At 49.5% G+C, this 21,561-nt stretch overlaps 1 protein-coding gene across 2 annotated transcripts in view; it reads left to right on the top strand.

Annotated features, from left to right (window-relative positions):
* Positions 1–12,819, top strand: part of LOC139059037 (TNF receptor-associated factor 6-like) — a 30,470-nt gene extending 17,651 nt beyond the window's left edge. The window contains exons 4-5 of one of the 2 annotated variants that reach the window (XM_070536851.1): positions 11,183–11,401; positions 12,012–12,819. In XM_070536851.1, the coding sequence (XP_070392952.1) occupies positions 11,183–11,401; positions 12,012–12,716 (924 nt within the window). In that variant the 3' untranslated portion in view covers positions 12,717–12,819. The remainder of the gene's footprint in view (positions 1–11,182; positions 11,402–12,011) is intronic. The other variant, XM_070536852.1, reaches the window with a different exon arrangement.
* Positions 12,820–21,561: the final 8,742 nt, after the last annotated feature.

Raw genomic sequence — 21,561 nt, 5'->3', positions numbered from 1 at the left:
TGAAGCCTTCCGGGCTTGATGTTTCTAAGAAGGCGTCGTCACCTTCGTCTTGTTGCGGTGGCGGGTCAATGGGGACTGCGTGATAGGCAATCGGTACCAGAGTGCTTGCGTCCTTATTTGTAGGCGACGGTGATGTCAGATTCGTGGAGTTGAGACTCCAACGTACGAGGCGTCCTGAAGGGTCCTTTAAATTTGCCCGCCAACACAAGGCATGGGGGTCGCTTACGACCATTAAAGGCCTGCCGTAATGTTAACCGGCTAGACTAAGTGACCGGCTAGACCAAGCAATGATCCTTTGAAATGTCGCTCATCTAGACTACGACAGCGCCGAGGCCTAGGCTACCTGCATCGGTGCGGATTTCGGTGTCGCCTGATTCATCGAAATGGGCGAATACTGGTGGTGACTGCAGGCGTCGTTTAAGCTCTTCGAACGCTTCGATTCGCGGCGTTTCCTACTTAAACTTGACGTCTTATTTGTAAGAAAAATAATGGCTCGGTGATGCGGGAAAAGTTCCTAACAAAGCGCCTGTAACGGACACAGAAGCCAAACAATCTGCGCACTCATTTCTTGACGTCGGGCTATGGAAATTTTACCATGGCAGATGTTTTCTGCAGATCAGTGTGGGCTCCGGATTTGCTGATGGCGTGGCCCATGAACTGAAGCTCATTTAAGCGAAGCGGTAATTTTCCGAATTCAGAGTGAGCCCTGATGACTTTATGGCCTCTATTACTGTTCCTAGCTGGCTAAAGTGATAGTCGCAGTTCCCGGCGAAGACGATGACATCATCCGAGTAGACGAGACAGGTTCCCTAATTCAACCCTGCTAACACCGTGTTCAACAAGCACCGGAACGTTGCAGGTGCCGAGCGCAGTTCAAATGGCTTGAGCTCGAAATCGCAGAGGCCGCCTGACGTGATGAAGGCGGTGTTCTAGCAATCCGTCTAGTCGACATCTATTTCACAGTGGCCAGTCTTGAAATCCATGGACGAGAAGTACTTTGCGTTGCAGAGCTGATATGCGTCGTCAATGCGTAGGACGGTATATACATCCCTCTTTGTGATCTTGTTCAACCGACAGTCATTTCCCGCTGAAACGCTGGGTTCCGTCCTTTTTCTTCAGCGAGACTACACGAGATGCCCACGTGCTTTTAGACGCCTGGGTGATGTCGTGCGCAGCATTTCATCGACTTGTTGCCTTATCGCTTCAGGTTGTTGCGTCGAATCTCTTTAAGCTCTTCGGCAGAGCGACTGAGCGCATTGTTCGGATGTTATGCGATGATTAGCAACTGGTGTTCACCGAATCCTCGATGACGTAGAAAGGCAGTCTTTTTATTGTCGAAGACTTTCGAACTGTTGTTGCGCATTCACGAGGAGGATAGTATTTATCTCGAAGACTGGTTGGGGAACTATGGTCGCTGAGATAGATGCGGCAGAATCTGAGAGGGCGAACACCTTGCTAGTTTCTACGATTTCCTCGAGGTATGCGGTCGTCGTGCCCTTCTGGACGTGCTCGAAATCCTGGATGAAATTGGTCAGCACGAATTTCGCTTTTCCTTCGCAACATTCGTGGTCGAGCAATATTTATTTACTCATTTATTCATATACGGTAAAGGCCCTTTGGCCATTACATAGAGGGGAGACAGTTACAATTACAAATGTGCAAAAAACATTGGTAAGATACAATGACATAATTATATACAGAAAGAATAACATACGCAAGTAAGCATGCAACACAGAACTAATCATACATTGAGAAAAATCTTCAACTTTTTAACAAAAACATCATGGTTAATGGCAGATACAATGTCCCTCGGTACGTTATTGCAATGATATGCTGCCAAAAGTAATGGTGAAAGACGATACAGATTAGAGCGAGCAAAAAAGGGTTGCACTTTAAATGAGTGATCAAAACGCTGAAAATACTGTGAGCTGGGGCCCTATAACGTAAAACTATTCCAATATGTTTCTATTCCAATCTTCTGACGTCAAATTTGCGTAACCACCAACGCAAGCACCAGGCGGTTACCCGCAGGGTTGTATGAACAGACCAATCAAACGCTCTCCTCGTTCATAGGAGATCACTTTTGTTTGCTTGAAAAACGAATAACATTGCCTACACTGAGCGGCTTGTCGTATCTAATTGGCTCACAAGAGGCGAGGAGAACGCTCAAGTGGAGAGGGATTCGATGGGGCCGAGCCACTGCATTGAAAGTCGATAACCGGATGAAGAGGGTGGTGCCGGCGTCTACGATTGGCCGGCTTTCCCTTACTTACCTTGCGGTGGCTGGTCGAAAATCGCGGCGGCATGCAACGGAAGCTCAAGAATGACGCTAAAATGGACCCTCAGCAAAGAAGTGTTGGCAGAATGAGGGAGTAAATGTGCCAAAAGTGCTCGAAAACGTTACACGGCCACGCAAGAAGTTTTATTATACGCAAATACACCCATGCTCTCCGGCAGGTGCGAGTAGCCAGCGTCTGAGCGATCGGCGGCAGCGATCTTTTATTCCTTTCGGAACGGGGCAGCCTGCGGTTATTCCGAAGAAAATTCAGTTTTGTTCGGCATATTAATGCATCTTTATCGTGTACACGTCACTTTGACGCGATGAGTTCTTGCAGTTTTGTGACGTCGCGTGACAGGCAGGTGAAGTGGGTGCAGCCCGAAAGCTTTTTACCAATAGCCGAGGACTAATGGCGAAAAGGCGTCGAATCAGAAGTAACTGCTTTTCCTTTTTCTGTCAAATCATGCATAATCAGTGTGTACACTTCATATCAGATGGGGAGGTATCGCGGTTTTCGTGACGTCGCGTGACAGACAGGTGAAGTGGGGGTGGTCGAAAAAAGTTTTCGACCAATCGTGGAGGGCTGATAACAGAATTGGAATAGAAAAGTTTGGAATAGTTTTGCTTTATAGCGCCCCTGCATTGATGTAAGATTCGCGTAACATGGGTTTACTATGATAAAGCACGTGAAAATCTGATGATGTGATTACAATGGTATTAGTCGGCGGTTTTGTAGAGCGGGCAATGAAAGTGATTCCTTGATATGCGTAACACTGTAGTTTCGCGAGTATTTCTTTGTGATACATCTTGCTGCTTTATTTTGTATTGCTTCGAGTACATCGATCAGATACGTTTGATGGGGATTCCAGCTAATGAATGCGTACTCTAACTTTGAACGAACAAGCGTAATGTATGCTAATACCTTAGTAGCAGAGTTCGCCAAGTATAAGTTACGTTTAATGAAGCCGATTGTTTTAGATGTCTTACTGGTTATGGCATTAATATGCTCGTTCTAAGATAAATCAGAGGATAAATGAACTCATAGATATTTCATTGTGGACACGTTCTCAACAGGGATTCGCTGAATCGTGTAGTAGCTCAATTCCGGGTTATGTCCTCTCGTGAACGTCATGGCCTTAGTTTTAGAAATATTGATGTACATTTGCCATTGGCAACACCAAAACGCGAGTTTCTCGAGGTCTACCTGTAATGAGTTCTCGTCTTCGGCGTTACTAATTCGTCTGCAGATGGTATAGTCGTTTGCGAATAACCTGGTTGTAGAAGATAAAGTGTTTCCTATGTCGTGAATATAACTCAGAAGCAAGATCGGACCCAGGACCAAACGATGTTGTAAACTGGATTTTACATTCGAAAGAGACGATGAGTATCCATTCACGTAGACCGATTGACTTAGGTTGGTTAAAAATTTGCTATCCAATTTATAATCCTACTGTTTATGTTAAGATTCGTTAGCTCCATTAATAAACGACCTTGGTCGCGCTCGATGAGGCCTTCGACGTCTGTTGGTGTATCGGTACCGACTAAGATACCAATACTGGAGCGAGGTGGGATGCTGACATGATTTTCATGTAATCTCAAGGAACGCTGACTGGAATTTCTCTCAGGTGGAACCGCTTGGTCGTGGACAGCGTTATCGACTGACTTCGATTTTTGGTTAATGTCTGCGACATGTTGTTTCAGAAAGCCCATGCCGCGAATTAGGTCACGTGAGCAAATTTGAAGGATAAAAAAGGCTGTAATGTAGGTGCGGCTATGGCCTATAACTTTTGCTGTGCAGATTCCAGTCGGCGTTACAAACTGCCCTCTAGCTGTCTGGATATAAGAGCCCTCCCAGTAGTCTTGGCTTTCTTCAGCTAGTTAACGAAAGGCGCACTGATGGTGGTGTAGTTGGATGCTGTGTCAACTAGAGCGGTGACGGTGTGGCCGTCGAGAAGCACGTCGTGGTCGCTGGTTCGTCGCCTTGCATTGTATTTGGTCGTGACATCTCTTCACGGCTGGATCGCGTTGTTTTCTAGCTGGTACGTCTCGTCGTCAGGTCTGCTTTTGTCGGCGCATACTTGGGTTCGAGGGTTCATCTGGATGTCGGCCTGTCGTTTCTGCGTCTTCGAGACATATCTCGAAACGTCGTCGTCAGTGGAGGATTTTCGGTAATTGGACTCAAAGAAATCACACCTTTATCGGTTGGTGCGTTTAGTGTTCTGGATATGGGATTACGGACCAGCCACGGGCTAGCCCTGCGTACAGTCGGTGCTGCCGCGATAAGGAGCATACTGGTCATGGCGAACGTGAAGGACGTCGGTATCTCGTCTATGTTGTGGCGGCGTAGTCGGTGATATAATGAGGCCGTTCGCCAATCTGTGGACGGGGCACATTGTTGGCGAAGCCTCGCTGTCTCAAGTCACGGTATGGGCACGGGCGCACCGGCGGTAGCAGCTGCCTGCTTCTTCGCAGTGATAGCAGAGGTGGTCATGGTCAGGAGCGCGCCATGCATCTGTCTTCCTTGGGCAGCTGCGCTTGGCACGGGTGGACGAGCTGGCGGACGACGGAACTGCAGTGTTAGCGGGCTCTGGCCCGGGCGCGGTGGAGGATCCTGATGGCAGGCTTCGGAGACGTAGGTCTCCGCTTCCACATGAGTCCGCGGCTATTTGGGGACTCCAAGTGACTGCAGAATCACCTTCAGCAATGAATGTTACTTAAAAATTAAATTATGAGGTTTTACGTGCCGAAACCACTTTCTGATTATGAAGCACGCCGTAGTGGAGGACTCGGAAATTTCGACCACCTGGGGTTCTTTAACGTGCACCTAAATTTGAGCACATGAGTGTTTTCGCATTTCACCCCCATCGGAATGCGGCCGCCATGGCCGGGATTCAATCCCGCGAGCTCGAGCTCAGCAGTCCAACACCACAGCTACTGAGCAACCACGGCGGCTCTGGATGCTACTTGAGGCTGCCTGAAGGGAACAAATTGGAGAGTTCTCGCCTACGACAATTTTACTGCTCTCTCGGAGCTCGTCGGAGCCTAATGCTTGAATTTCGCTCTTCGGGGAAACCATTTGGTGGTTACATTGGCAGGTGCACATTTTATGCGTCTTCTCAATCGTCATTGCCTCTGTCAAGAAGTCATCTGCGCTCTTCTGGGGTTGTCGAACAGTCCCGCAAGAAGTTGTTGCCTTACGCTCCGCAATAGCAAGCGGATTTTGTTTTCTCCCCGGACATTTACGAGTCGGCGTGTCGAAAAAGGCGGGCGATTTCTTCCACGAAGGTGGTCTCAATGGACAGTTGCCTTCCGGTTTCCAGCAGCGCTTGCGCTCGCTCTTTGCGCACGACGTTCATGAAGGCATGTAGGAACTTGTGGCAAAATAGCTCGCACGCTGTTAAGGTGGTTTCTCGATTCTCAAACCACGTCCTGGCGGCGTCTTCCAACAAGAAATAAAAATGGCGCAGCTTGTCGTCGCCGTTACCGCTGTTAAATTTAGTGATTTTTGCATTCATTTCCAGCCAGTTTTCCACGTCTTCAAACGATCATCCGTGGAAGGTCGGTGGCTCCCTGGGCTGTTTTAGTTGTATTGTTTGTCAATATTGACACGTGAATACGTTGATCTTTTACGGGTGAGTGCTTTTAACGTCTAAGAAATATTATCGCTCCGCGCCGGACGCGTCTGCATGTATCGGAAGTTTCTAGAATGTTATGGGTGCTTCTATCCGTCGTCTGTTGTTGCCGAACCTTGTGTAATCTGATTGCATGTATGCGCGACGCGAATGGCGTAGAACTTCATGGGAGTCACGCGGGTCCCAGTGGTTACTCTGAACATTTGACGACTGATCTATAAAAGTCGACGTGCTTGACCCACTGATCAGATTTTAACGATCGTCGACTGTGTTCGCCGTTGTCGGCGGCTTCAGGTGTAGCCTGTTTTTGGTGGCACAGGTTCACCCAATAAGTTACTTTCGTCTTTCACAATATTGCTACTGTGTTCTTCGTACGTCACTCCACCTGTCATCTGGTAGGGGTGCTTTTCGTTCATGTACCGGACGCCCCTAACGAGCCGTGATCCAATCCGGACTACAAAGAGCACACCAACGTAGCCCTGGACCATCGAGCAAGCCGCCGTCTTCAACAGCTGCCCCCGGAGCACGGAATCCTACCTGAGAAGACCACGAAGATTGTGGCCAAGGCAACCACAATGGCAGCCCCAGTGTCACCCATCGTATTTCAATAGCCCAGAGAGCCCCCTACCTTCCGTGGAGCTAGGTCGGAGGATCCGGAAACCTGGATCGAAACCTTCGAAAGGATCTCGACCTTCAGCAAATGGACCCCTGAGGATAAGCTACGACATGTGTATTTCTCCTTGGAAGATGCCGCGAGGACTTGGTTCGAGAACCGGGAGTCCACCCTTACGACATGGAACTTGTTCAGCAGTAACTTCCTGAGGACGTTCACGAGCGTTGTCCGTAAAGAAAGGGCCGAAGTTCTGCTGGAAACCCGAGGCCAACTAACCAATGAGACCATCGCCATCTACACGGAAGAGATGACCCGTCGTTTCCGGCACGCCGACCCGCAAATGTCCGAAGAGAAAAAAGTGAGTTACTTGATGCGAGGCGTAAAGCAATAACTTTTGGCCGGACTAATCCGAAACCCACCGAAGACCGTAGCCAAGTTCTTGCCAGAGGCAACGACGATTGAGTAAACATTAGAAATGCGCGCCTGGCAATATAACCGGCATGTTCTCAGGCCTCAGTGCGCCATCAAAGCACTGGGCTTCGGTGATCTGCAAGAGACCATCGGGGCCATTGTGCGCGAAGAACTGCGCACGGTCTTGCCTTCGTCGCAGCCTCAAGTGGCCTCGATCACTGACATCATGAAAGATGAGGTTCAGCGATCGCTTGGAGTTCCAGAGGAGCAACCCCAATTACCGCAGTCCCAGCCAGAAGCAATGACCTACGCCGCCGTCGCACGCCATCAAGGTCCCACTCCACGAACGCGCCAGGACCCTGTAACGCCCCAATTCCGTCGTCCGCCGCCACCACGCCCACCCTTCGCCCAGCGCAACTACGCGAGGAAGACAGACAATTGACGTGCCTCCGACCACCACCCGCTCTGCTACCCCTCTGACGAAGCCGGCCATGTGTACCGCCGTTGCCCGTACCGTGACCTGGGATTGCGAGGCTTCGCCGTCACCAGCGCGCTACCTGTCGCCGCAGCACCGTTCATACACTGGCCCAGTCCGGGCAGGTCAGTGAGTGGTGCCGCTCATTCCGCCCTTACCTACATGGCAGGCCATTCAAAATGGTCAGCGACCATCACGTGTTGTGTTGGCTAGGTACCTTAAAGGAGACTTCAGGACGGCTGGCGCGCTGGAGACTCAGACTGCAAGAATATGACGTCATGGTAATCTACAAGTCCGTATGAAAACACTCTGCCACCGACTGCCTATCACGCGCCCCCATAGATCCCCCGCTGCAGGACGACGAGGACGACGACGCCTTCCTTGGAATAATAAGCGTGGAAGATTTCACTAAGCAGCAACGAGCAGACCCGGAGCTAAAAGGCCTCGTCGAGTATTTGGAAGGAAAACACCGACGTTGTCCCTAGGGCATTTAAGCGTGGATTGTCTTCGTTCGCGCTACAAAATAACCTCCTCGTGAAGAAGAACTTCTCACGACTCCACGCCAACTACATTCTTGTTTTTCCGTTAGCGCTGCGTCCAGAAGTACTGCATGCCCTAGATAACGATCCAACCGCTGGGCACCTCGGATTCTCCCGGACGCTGTCGAGGATGCAGGAAAGGTATTACTGGCCGCGTCTGACCGCCGACATCACCCGTTACGTCAAGACATGCAGAGCCGGTCAGCGACGCAAAACACCACCGACAAGGCGAGCAGGATTACTACAGCCAACCAAATCTTCTTGCCGACCATTTCAGCAGATGGGGATGGATTTGTGGGGACCATTTCCGGCGTCAACATCCGGAAATAAGCGGATCGTCGTGGCGACGGACGATCTCACCCGCTTCGCTGAAACTAAAGCTCTTCCGAAAGAAGGCAAGGCGATGTGGCAAAATCTTTCGTCGAGGACATCCTGCTGCAACATGGTGCCCCAGAAGTCCTCATCGCCGACAGAGGAACGGTCTTTACAGCAGAGCTCATCCAAGCCATTCTGCAATACAGCGAGACAAGCCACAGGAGGACAACTGCCTACCACCCGCAGACGAACGGTCTCACGGACCGCGTGAACAAAACCCTCGACGACATGCTAGCAATGTACGTCGACGTCGAGCACAAGACCTGCGACACGGTCCTGCCGTACGTAACCTTTCTTTACAACACGGCGGTGCAAGAGAGAGAGAGAAACAACTTCATGTAGTCGCCTGCAGAACGACATCATGACTAAATGGTGCCGTGACGCGGGCCCTGACGTCTTCTCAGCGGGTAGTTTGTACTCAACTCCAGCGCGTGTTACTGCCATGGTCGGTCGTCCTGAGGGGCAATGTTCCGTCGGTTTCGCTCGGCCTTTGTCTTTCAAGAGCAGCAGGGGTGGGAAAATCCTTCGAGCCCGGTGGTGGAACTGTGTAAGTTCTTTGAACGTCGTCATGCGGTCCTTGGCACTACACGACGTTGGACGGTCGGTTGCAGGGGCCCGGTTGGTTAGCGCTCGCGCCATTGCGTGTGCCGTCTCGTTGTGATTATAGTGCTTCTCCGACGCATCGTTGCGCGCGTGCGCAAGGAACCACTTGATTACAACATACCGATTCTCTCGTTGCAGGTCAGCCGAGCACAGAACGCGCACAGCCTCACCACACGCTTAGCCCTTTGCATAATACCGCACTGCACTTCGCGAATCGCACAACACCATCTGGCACCTGGGGTCGGCGATGGTCAAGGCAATGGCCACCTCCTCCGCCTGACATGCCTAACGGACCCGTAAGCTCGCCGTCGCCGCTGCCCTCGTCGCGCCGGACGACGCCTCGATGACGGCAGCTACGAAAGCCGCACAGTCTCCCTGGTGTTCTGCCGCATCCACGAACCTTGCGTGCTCGTCCTTGGCGTGAAAGTCGATGAGGGCCTTGGCCCTCGCCGCTCTTCGTTCCTTGTTAATTTCCGGGTTGATGTTTCTCGGGATGAGCTCTACCCGAATCCGACACCGGGTCCTGTCCGGGACAGAAACGTTGCTACTCGCCTTTTTCGCCCCGGGCGTGTAGCCCAAGTATCGAAGTACGCGCCTGCCGCCTTCGATGATAGAAAGTCGCTCCAGCTGGGTGGTCCGTTGCGCTTCCGCAATTTCCTCGAGGCTATTTTCTACCCCAGGCTCAGGAGCTCGTTGGTGTTCATACACTCGAATAGTCCGAGTGCCGCCCTGGAAGGTCGGCGTATAACGGAGTTATTTTATAAGGGAGTTTTTTTATAGGGAGTTTTTTTATAAGGGAGTTATGTTATTTTTTTCACGCTGCATCCAGTTGTGGAAGGCTGCAACGTAAGTGACGTGGCGGTGCAAGAAACAACACAGATCCCACCGTTCAAGTTGGTTTACGGCAGGAACCCCACGACGACGCTCGACGCCATGCTACCGCACGTCACTGACGAAGAAAAATCTTGACGCCGCCACCTATATCCATCGTGCCAATGAAGCCCGACAGCTCGCCCGCCTGCGGATCAAGAACCAACAGAGGACCGACAGCCGACACTACAACCCTCACCGACGCTAGGTCGAGTGCCAGCCCGGCGACCGTACTTGGGTTCGGACCCCTATACGCCGACGAGGTCTGAGCGAGGAGTTTTACGCCGTTATTTCGGACCATACAAGATCATTCGACGCGTTGGCACACTCCACTATTAGGTCGTGCCAGATGGCATTTCGCTATCACAGCGGCGCCGCTCACGACCTGAAGTAGTTCATGTGCGACTTAAGCCACCCACCAGCGCTAATGAACTATGGGGACGTCGCATAGCTGAACTTTTGACTTTTTTTATTGTGTCACCTTGGGCTTTGTTTTTTGTTGTTTTCTTACTTTGTTTAACAAGTGACCTTTTGCGTTTTACTCTCCTGTTATCTTTGTAGCATCGGGACGATGCCTTTTGAGAGGGGGGAATTGACACGTGAACTCGTTTATCTTTTGCGGGTGAGGGATTTTAACGTCTAAAATGTATCGAACGTTTCTAGAATGTTATCGATGCTTCTATAGGCTGTCTGTTGTCGCCGTACCTTGTGTAATCTAATTGCATGCATGCGCGACACGAATTGTGTAGAACTTTGTGGAAGGCACGCGGGTCCCAGCGGTTACTCTGGAACATTCGACGACTGATCTATAAAAGCCGACGCGCTTGACCCGCTGATCAGATTTTTACGATCGCTGTCTGTGTTCGCCGTTGTCGCCGTTCTTTAAGTGTAGCCTCTTTTTGTGGGCACAGGTTCGCCCAATAAATGTTAGTGTCGTCTTTTTCAGTATTGCTACTGTGTTCTTCATACGTTACTCCACGTGACAATATTTCCTCTGCTTTGAGCTGAAACGTTTTATATTTCCTTGCACAAACAAAAGGATTTTAAAAATGCAAATAATAAAAGGAAGTTTTAGAAAAATTGACATTTACTTTTTTGTTCACTGCCTTCAATACTTTTCTTTTACCCGCCGTGGTAGCCTAGTCGATATAGAGCTACGTTGCTGCGCTTTTGTGAAATGGCGTTGGCGACGTCCGCGCTTCGATGGGTGCTAAATACAAAAAAAGTAGACGCTCATGTACTTTCAGCTGCACGCTAAATACTCCCGGTGGCCGAGATTATACCACCTCGGCGGGCCTCATAATTTGAGCATAGTTCGTGGCACGTAAAAGCGCAGAGCCCAAACTAATTGTTAGTGTTTTCTACAATTTCCTTCTTCCTTATCAGTCGTCTGGAAGGGGTACGTACCAATGGGAGTACACACAGGACAGCAGGCTGCCCTCTTGGCGACAACTCAACTCTACCACAAGCAGCGACAGCCGAGCCAGCGAATCGCTGCCCTCTGGGCGTCGAGCGCTGTTGTCCGCACCTGGTCCCAGCAGTTCTTCGTGGGGCTTACCTGCTGATTTTCCTTTCTCCATCTTGGAGCCGCAGGAAGAAGAACCGGCAAGCGCACGATGTTGTAGTCAAATCACATCTCCTCGCGAGTGATGCACATATAGAAGAACCGTTTTTCACGTAATAGGTGGTGGAGGAAACATTCCAGCCATGATATGTTTATGGCTGCACAAACTACTTGCGCATGTGGAGAGCAAGAACATAGCCGTTGAGATCCTCTTCTGCTACACAGAGACAATGGGAGACTTCGAGTAAGAAATCGTACGAGAAACTATGTTGACCAACAGATTACTATTGCTGTTAGCCTGGCATACTCGCTGTCACTATAACGTAATGAAACCATAGACTTTTGGCCACTGAACATTAGGCTTAGTGCTTTGAAAGGGTTGTTTGAACTTGAAGTGAGAGGTAATGTATTAAAGGCATGTCGAATGATTCAGACTGCAGATTACTCATAAGATGCTGTTTACCCACTTCCTCATGGAAGAGGACGCTCTACTTATGGCAAGGCGATAACTCGGAAGCAGGTTCATCCGCCGTGTTTCCAGTTGCTACATCGCTCAGATTACCGTCCACCATTGCGTTCATTACGGCATAGGCACAAGAAAACGCACGAGTTCTCCTTTCACTTCTATAACTGTTTCACTGATACATGCAGGTACAACACTGCGCATCGGCTTTCAAGTTATTTCCAAATGACAACCCCACGGCCAGGCTATTCCACGACACTGACGGGCCGTACTGCAGGTCGCACTTCAAGAATACCACGCCACCAGAAACCAGTGCCATCGACGCAGGAGCACCAGGTCCAACCAGGGTGTCATTTTCGACCCCAAGCTCCGCCCTCCGCACTGCACGCAAACCACAGCTTACATTCGAGTTCGGTGTGGAACAGTCGTCACAGCCTCCCTTACCAAGGAGCCAGTCTCACTCTGCTTTTCGGGTGGCACCAACTCTAACGTCCACTTCCACGCGATTGAGCGTGCCGACCGTCTCAGAGATGCTGGCCGCTGGTGCCCCGCTGCCGGCGACGCCTCCTGCCTCGTCGAACGCAGCTGCACTTGCAGGAGCGCACACTTCGACCGCCACAATCGACCTGGCCACTGGGTATTCACTGGAACACCACCTCTACTCCAGGGTCTCTGATCGCTGGTATCCCCCTTCTACTGCAAGCTTCAGCATGCACGCGGACGATGTCGCCAGCAGTCATCGCGCACTGCCGCCCGCTCACCGGCCCCAGCGAAGCAGCGCTGCCGACGCTGTCATGGAGCACGGCCAGCACGGTGGCGGCCACTTGTCGAGTTTCATGCGGCAGCTGTGGGAGAGCGGAAAACGCTACGATGGCACCAACTCGCCAGGGTGACCCACGTGGCTGCATGCAAGGAGCGGTGATTGCGCCGACTTGGGGCTTTCTTCTCTGTCATTTTCTTTTTGTCTTGCCTGAAATAAAATTGTTCACCTGCTGAGTTCTCCACAAAAAAGCAGCTATTTTTGCTAAATTCGTGGATAATTAAGGGCGATCAATGATGACTGTTATGCGCATTATAATATACGCGGTAGAGATCCTTCATGATACGGTTTGTATTAAATAGCAAGCGTCAATTTTGTTCCAGGGAGGCATTTTCTGTCAGTACATTCAGTCAGTCATTCATTACATTGAAACTCTGGTCGCGTTTCGCATCCTGGAACAAAACCACCAAAGACGCTTCCAAGAACTAAGGTATGCGCACAGTACGTGGTGTGGGTGGAACTCTACAAAAATCTCAATTTGCGTGCTTAATATTCGACTACCCACAGCTTATACCTGCTGTCGCTAAACATGATATAGATACCTGTGCAGTTTATTTTGTGACGAAAAAACAAATGAAGATATAACACGGGTGAGCTCTACAACTCGAAATTGCTCGTAAGTACTTACTCTGCAAGAGTAATGTTCAAGTCGTGTCGGTGTGTTGCTAGTTAGCGTGTAGATTATTCCTTACTATACAAATTGTTTGTGTTATTTTTGCCCTAAATGAATTGGCTGCACAGGTGTTTGTAACACATATAATGAGAATAAAGCTTTCATGTGTGAATCGGCGCTTATGTTTCTGTACCATGCTCTCTCACTTCTTTGTGTGAGCTGTGCGTAGATATCTATCAATGAATTAATCCCTGACGTCACATTTACGGGGCGTTGAGCACTCGGTGCGAGGTTCAAAAACATTTACTTTCATTTTCTCACTAATATACTTTCCCTGAGTAAAACAAATATATTTTCTCGGCTTAAGTTTTTGAGATAAATAACTGCCGCAATAAGGTACACCTTGCTAATTTTATCATTTTCCTCCCCTTAGTTTAGAAGAAAAATTAATGACCTAGACATAACTTTTCGAACGGGCATCTCCTTCTAGTACTCCTTTTGTCGAAGGACGTCAAGCAAGTGAAACAAGCAGCGAAATGTCATTTTGCAGGAATCTTTCGAAACGTTTGAATAGCGTATCTCGACAGTTAGTGCGTCGCAAGTTATTGCGAATCATTCTATGGATTTCTTTGTGCAACTCTTGGTTCTGTTTTCTTGTTTCATCCTGGTGTGGCTTACGTATGCGTTTAAGTGGATGTTTGTTTCCTCTTCCTGTCAATTGTTTCTAATACTCGACTGTATCAACGCACCCTACTAATGTCCCTTTTTTGGGATCGCAGTATATATGAAGAAAGAAAAAGCAATAGAAAGCGTTATATGCCGGCAAGCTTGCAGTGAGCGAGTCATACCGGAGTGTGTTCAAATTATGGGTTTTTATTTAGAGGCAACGTAAATCTTCCGTGCAACTGTCACAGACCACGCCAAATCTCCTACAGTTACTATACAACAGACAAGAACCACGCTCAATAGAGTTGATATGGTTCCCGGCTCACGCGGGGAATTCAGGGAACGAAACGGCCCACCAACATGCTCGAGGATTCATCAGCCGAGCCGAGGGCCTGCCAAAACCGGTGATCTCAAACGAAGTCCTGCACTCGAATCACGACACAACACAATATTACCGTCTTGCATGACACACTAGGCCCACACCCCACAGCAAGCTAAAGAAGAGTCAGGAGATCACCTGTCACAGTTTACAGACACACAAATACCGGGACCCCCTATGTATACTCTCACATTTGCCTGGACATAGTAAGTCCGTACTGCCACCTGTGCGGCGAGCTTGCCACGCTCAGTCGCATTCTCTGAGACTGTGAGACGTAGCCCCGGTCCCCTGATCTTCTGGTCTCTCCATCACCTTCATCGTGGGAGGAAGTGCTGCTTAGCTCCAGCCCTGACGTGCAAATCCAAGCCGTGGAGCGAGCCTAGGAAGTACCCGTCACGCATCGACTGGCGGTCATCTAGCGTTCCCGAGGAGCCCATGAATTAGCTTCGCACTCAGACGAATAAAGTTGTCTCTCTCACCATTGCAACTGCAAGCTCGCAGAAGTCTGCTGCTTGTTCCTGTCCTTCTTTATTCTTGTCTTTTTCTTCTTTGAAAGCGAAGCTATACATGGCTAGGGTACCATGCATTGTTGTTCTGCGTGAAAAAAAAAAAACTATCATCATCCATTTTTCGTATCCCCGTAAGCATTAATGCTACTGCACGCAACCAAAAAAACGCAATGGCTCCTAGCCCCGTAAGGCAGAGGCTACAGGCACTAAGAAAAGTGAAGCGAACAGTGCTTAAATTCCTTTGTTATCATGCATACAATATACAGAACAGCATGTCGAAAACTGTCAGCATCAATGGCTCCTACTCCCGTAAGCAAGCAGAAAATGCAAGGTCTTATGGTCCCGTAAGGATCACGGCTACTAACTTTGCGTGAGTTAGCTGCGATGACACTACCCTTGTTGTCGTTGTCGGTGATTTCAATGTGGATATGTCGGTACCGAAAAGGGAGCGGTATAGGTCATAGAGTTTCTCCCTAGAGCACCTAGAGGGAAATCTGGCGCCACCGTCTATGGGAGTTCTTAAGGGGCGCCGTGCCACCATGGGAACGACGGTATAGGTGTCTGCGACGCTTCTGTTACGTGCAGTTTTAGTAGAAAATGAGTCATTGTGATAGACGGAACGGTGCTTGCCTGGCTGTACGAGAATGATGCCAATCCGAAGTCACAATATACCGGCATTCCCATGCATACCACAGCGCAGCAGCGCCGGATTTCCCTCTAGGTAATATAGTGAGAAACTCAATGGTATAGGCATTCCGTGTTTCAGACATATCCTTTTTGATGCCACAGCGATCCGGCCAACCCAACCACACAGCAGCGTACGTGCATCGATTTGACGCTATCAATGAATGCGATTGCAGTAGCGACTGAATTAATGACCACCGACGAAGACAATAAATGAGTGTGCGTACCTTTCGTCGCGATGACCACCCGGAGTTCGTACTTTTGTTCAATATTATATGTCACCTCCGTGTGGTGTGCTAAACAGCTTAGCTGATCAAGCACCTTCACAGAGTGGAATGGCTCAGGAAAATAGCAAGGAAGTTCCAGAGCTGTTTAATGCCATCGGTGAATAAAAAATTGGAGGACGCTTAAGCTTCGCCTTCAAGAGTGGAACGCGACAGCGTTCCTGTCGACCCGCCAAGGGGTGTAAGACAATGGGCTACAGGGCAGCCATCACTTACGAGGCGCCCCGCATCGGACGCAGTGAGCGTCGAGCCATATGGTCGAGCAACGCGGCGTTCGGCGCAGCAACGAAACGTGCGCCTGAGCAAGCGGAACGAACCAAAGAACTCGGTATCTCGGAGGGGGAAATGATGCACGCCAGCCAAACGTCGTGATCGGCACGGGCAGAGAGATAGACAGATAGTGATCTAAAGAAAGCAAGGACGCTTGATTCTACAGAGGGAGCAAGGCGAAGCGTTGTCAGGGGAGAGAGAGTCCGGGCAACGACCCCCCTCGCACCGGTCCTTCCACAGCTCCAATGCGCGCGTGGCGCGCCATCTGTCGAGGCAGCGCCCTACATGGAGAGGAGGGCGTCTTCTGTGTTTGCCGCAAGATGGCTCTGCGTGTGCGGAAAGCGCAGAAGAAATGCAGTGGAAACGCACTTCGCTACTCGTGTAATTGCGACTTCTGTAAGTTACATGTTCATAATTACCTATATACACTGCAGTATAACTTTCCACGGCTCGTTTCGAAGGCAACACGGCATTCACTAGAGGCGCGTTTGTACCGCTTGGAAACATCAAACTCGTGGCTGAGTGGTAGCGTCTCTGTCTCACACTTCGGAGACCCTGGTTCGATTCCCACCCAGCCCATCTTGGAAGTTGCTTTTTATTTATGAAGTGCCTGCCGTTATTTATCGCTCACGGTCAACGCCGCGGACGCCGACACCGACGCCGACACCCGACGCCGACGACACCGGCTTTTCTGCGACACGAGCTCCTTAACGCTATCGCGTTACAACCAGACAAACTCACGCAAGGTTATGTGTCCAGGTGTGGCTTATGCCACTTCCTGCTCCTTTGTAGTGCAGCCAGAGCATCGTTAGACCACGCATGCACGCTCTCCGATTCCAGGGGTAACTCTGACGACATGCTGTTGCACAGTATCTCGGGGCTGGTGGCATAGATGTGAAAGAAAGAAAAGTGAGTGGGCTGTCGAGGCTGCGCACATATGCTTGCACGCTTAAAGAAGCCGTAAACTGCTGTTTATCGAAGTCGTCTAATGCATTTCATGTTAACATACACTATTTCAGAAATACTTTGCGACAAGCAGTACTTGAATGCGTTCATCAGAAGCGGAGTTATTTACAATTAAATATCCCCGTCGCGGTGCCCCCGCTTCTTCGTAAATGCCCCGCATTACGAAGGCTGCGGCGAAGCGGGGCGTGCCAAAGCCTCCTAGATAACCCAAGGCCGGTGCACTTCGATCTGTGACGTCATGCTACCAGGTCAGAGTGCCGTCGAAAAAAAGGAGAGGCTACCGAATAAGCCGTGGAGATTTCGACGTCAGCGCTTTCGTCATGCCGGGCTTTGCAATAGAAATTTAGGTCCAAGTAGCATCAGGTTATCAAGCAGCCTGCACAGACCTTCTATATATCCGGTGTGTCAGTTAACTTGGACGAAGATTAGAGAAAAAAAAAGAAAACCAAGAGCTCTAGAGAAATTGTCCGGACTGCATAGTAGCGGCAGTCAATGCACTTGCAGCCACTGTTTTTTTTTCACTTTTTCAATTATTGCTTCAATCGCAAACATGTCAATTAGAAAGTTGTAGGGCACCTTAAAGAAACACCGAATAAAACATTTATTTCGTGCTGAAGTGCGCTGTTTTTTTTTTCTCAAAGCAAAAGCCCGCCAAATACGCTAAATATGAGAATGGTGCGCGCTCGCACACCGCTACTCAAGCACCTCCAAGCAACATTTGAAAGATATGCGCCTGCATTAGTTTATCGCCTCATCGTATACCGCGTCGTCATGTAGAATGGCTCGAGGCATTTCCTAACCCAACTAGGGTGCGATAAGTGTCAACATCTGCGGACGCAAGAATGTTGTACTCGATCATGAGGGACTTTGGATAGGTGTAGCCTTCGCGTATCCTGAAACAAAGCTGCAAAAGAAATTGAAAATATTATAAAAAATAGTGCGCACAAAAGAGCACGAAAAAAGAAAGGAAAACAGCTCTAGGAAGAACAGAAAACAATTCAAGGGTTTATTTCAACAAAGATTGAACCAAGAGCGCGTAAGGCGTCTGATCCACCCCCACACAAATATCCAAACCTGGAATTGATTTAGACATTTATTCTCTCTGTCTCTTGAACTCCTAGAAAAAGGCCAAACAAGGCAGTTTTTTATCTAATTCTATCTTTGTCGCAAGCTTTTTTATGTAAGGCCAGGGTTACATACATCATGATGATGAAATAAACAGTCACGTTTCACACCAGTTCTCAGCGGTTATTTACCACTGCCAGTTATAGCACGTGCTGAAACAAGTCACCGAATGAAGCAATACAGTACATCCTTCTTTCCACCCGCCGTGGTTGCTCAGTGGCTATGCTGTTAGGCTGCTGAACACAAGGCCGCGGGATCGAATCCCGACCATGGCAGCCCCCTTTCGATGTACTTAGATTTAGGTACACGTTAAAGAACCCCCGGTGATCGAAATTTGCGGAGCCCTCCACTACGGCGTGCCTCATAATCAGAAAGTGGTTTTGGCACGTAAAACCCCAAAATTAATTTTTTTGCTTCTTTCCAACACTTGTGCTGTTGCAGCTTTGGCCAACGACGTCCGGATCTCGAAACCTTGTAGTTTCGCTTCTATACACACAAACGTTCACGCAGCCCCACAAGAAGAAGTCCAGTGCTCTCATGTCCGGCGACCTTGCAGGGCAGGGTACAGGTCCATGCCGGCCAATCCAGTATCCAGGGAAAAGCTGGTTGAGCCACGCACGAGACTGACTACTACTATGCGCTGGAACACCATTGTGTTGAAACCAGATGTTCAGAAGGTGTGCAAGTGGAACGTTGCAACAGACGTCGTTCACAGCGTCCTCTAGGATGTCCTTGCGTCTTTTGTGTTGTCAAAGAAGGTGGGTCCGATGGTGTTGCCATCAAAAATACCGCACCACACAATGAACGACCTCTGGTACTGGTGTCCTGTTTGTGTCGGCCAGTGGAGATTCCTATCACTCCTGTAATGCGCGTTGTGAAAACTAACTTGTGCGTTTCTTGAGAAATGAGCCTCATCCGTCCAAAACACGCGAGTGAGAAAGTCCCGTTCTTCGCATTTCAAGAAAATCAAACCGGCAAAGTCAAGTCTGCTTTTGTAATGTCGGTCTTGAAGTTTTTAATGAAGGTGTACACGGTACGGGTGCGTATGACCTAATTTAAAGTTCTCCAGACCGATGACCTTGAGGTTTTGGCCTCCGCACTAACACGTCGCGCACGCTACCGCGAGGGTTAGCACCAAAGAATGCCAAAAAACCCTTTTGCGCTTCTTGAACTACCATCGCAGTCCTGTGTCGCTTTCTCGTGAACCTACCCGTCTCACAAAAGATTTTGCACGTTTCAAGTATAGTTGACGGACTAGGGCATCCTCCACAATGCCACATCCAGGATAGCTTGACTGTCTTCCTCTTGTCACATGTGCGCCGCCCCAGAGACAGGATCATTTTAGCTTTGGGATCATTCGTGAAGGGCATGAATGTCTTCTTGAAGAGCAGGTCACTGACGTGGTACCGTTGAGATAACCCGTTTTTATTCACGCACTGACATGTTAAGAAAAAATGATTTACGCAATCAATAACAGCATTTGTGGGCAGTACAGATCTGCCAAAACTCATTAGATGAACATAGCCTGCGCAAAGTTTATTTCTATTGCCACAGGGAACAAAAGGAGCAAACTTTCCGGGTGCGCTTGAGAGCTTGAGATTAGTGCGCGAATTCACAATCCCAAGTACACCGTCACGGCTTCCCGACTTCGAAATCCCCCCTCCCGCTCTACGGCGGCGCTGCGCTTATCGATGCCTCAGCGTTAAGTTCTCATGTTACCGCGACGATCACATAGCGGGAAACCCTCTATCGAGCTGCCGCCGCTAACAAAGCCGTGTATCAGTGGCTATTCGCTTGGCAGCGCTAGAGTAGCGGTGCGCGGGCGCGTATCCATTTCTTATTTTGGATGTTTCGCGCGCTTTTGTTTTTTCTCGGAAAGAGCAACCAGGCAAAGCTGAGCAGGAAAGGAATGTTTGTTTCGGAGGATATTTGAGGTGCCTTACAGCTTTGTCTTTGATATGTTCGCAATTCTAGCAATAATTACGTTCACTAATTACAATAATCAATTGATTTTTACTTTGTGATGCAAATATACTGGCTGTAATAAACACGACTACGGCTAATATGCAGTCGGTGCGATTTCTGTACAGTTCCTAGGCTTTTTTTAAATCTTGGTCCATCTTAATCGCGACACCCGGTATATGAGACGTCGGGAGTGCCCACAATGCTCTGCGCGCTGAATGTCGCCGTGGTGTGCAGTTCAGATTTAATTGTAGGTGTTCGCGCAGACGCCACTATATACGATTGTGGCTAAGACGGCGCGCTGAACGCCCTTCTCCTTATTGAGCCGCAGTGGGCTCAGCCAGCGTGACTCGTAGCTGCAACCCGCGGCGGCAGCGGTATCTACGCTAAGTATACCAGGCCGCAGCTGCATGCAAGTGTACCGCGCATGCGCAACGTTTCCTTCGTGTGAGACAACGCTCGAGTGCACCTTGGTGCATATAAGGACCAGTCTAACCGCGCTACCTGGAGCGGACATGCTTCGTCGTGCAACAACTTGGTCGACGGATCCAACTTGCACATTATGAAACTCTATCAATAGCTCAGTACGAAGTGAAGTCTGTCATAGTTTCTAACCGGGAGCGGCCAGGAGTGAGCGCACGCTGGCAAGCGTGCTTGTGCTCTGACCGTAAGTGTCACGTGGATTGTGGCTAGTTGAATGTTCAAAACCAGCCGCAGCTGGTGAGAACAGACGGCTACGATACCCATAAGCAGACTACCAAAAATTTCATTCCTAAGTGGGCGGCCATGGCCGAGCGATAGCAGACGATAGTCGACTTCTTCCGAAAGTAGTCATTATCGAAATTCTACAGGTGGCTTTCGCTTACCTCAGCCGGTTTATTCAACTGCGTCAGTAAATAACACAGTTAACAGGAGGAAAAAGCCCGCTGATACGAACACTTTTCTTGGTTGATGGCAGCTGCGTATGGGAATCTTCTATATTACAAAAGAACTCAACCCCCAAAAAAGTGAGGAGCAGGATTTTGTTGAAAAGAGAGTGTTTGTCAGAAAGGCCATTTCGCGCTCCACTTCGGCCATTGCGCGCTCCACTGTTATCGCGCAGCCATGCTCATACTATACCCGCCGTGGTTGCTCAGTGGCTATGGTGTTGGGCTGCTGAGCACGAGGTCGCGGGATCGAATCCCGGCCACGGCGGCCGCATTTCGATGGGGGCGAAATGCGAAAACACCCGTGTGCTTAGATTTAGGTGCAAGTTAAAGAACCCCAGGTGGTCAAAATTTCCGGAGTCCTCCACTACGGCGTGCCTCATAATCAGAAAGTGGTTTTGGCACGTAAAACCCCAAATATTATTATTATTATGCTCATACTATGCTGAAATGCGTCCGGCTGTGGCGCAATTTGGATTAAGAGATTTTTTTTCCGAGCACCAGAAATGTTTTATGCGGGCCACATAACCACCA

The sequence above is a fragment of the Dermacentor albipictus genome, chromosome 4 (assembly GCF_038994185.2).
Source record: "Dermacentor albipictus isolate Rhodes 1998 colony chromosome 4, USDA_Dalb.pri_finalv2, whole genome shotgun sequence".
In the NCBI taxonomy this organism is placed as follows: domain Eukaryota; kingdom Metazoa; phylum Arthropoda; class Arachnida; order Ixodida; family Ixodidae; genus Dermacentor; species Dermacentor albipictus.
The sequence above is the reverse complement of the archived record's forward strand: the minus strand, read 5'-3'. Positions and strand labels throughout refer to the sequence as shown.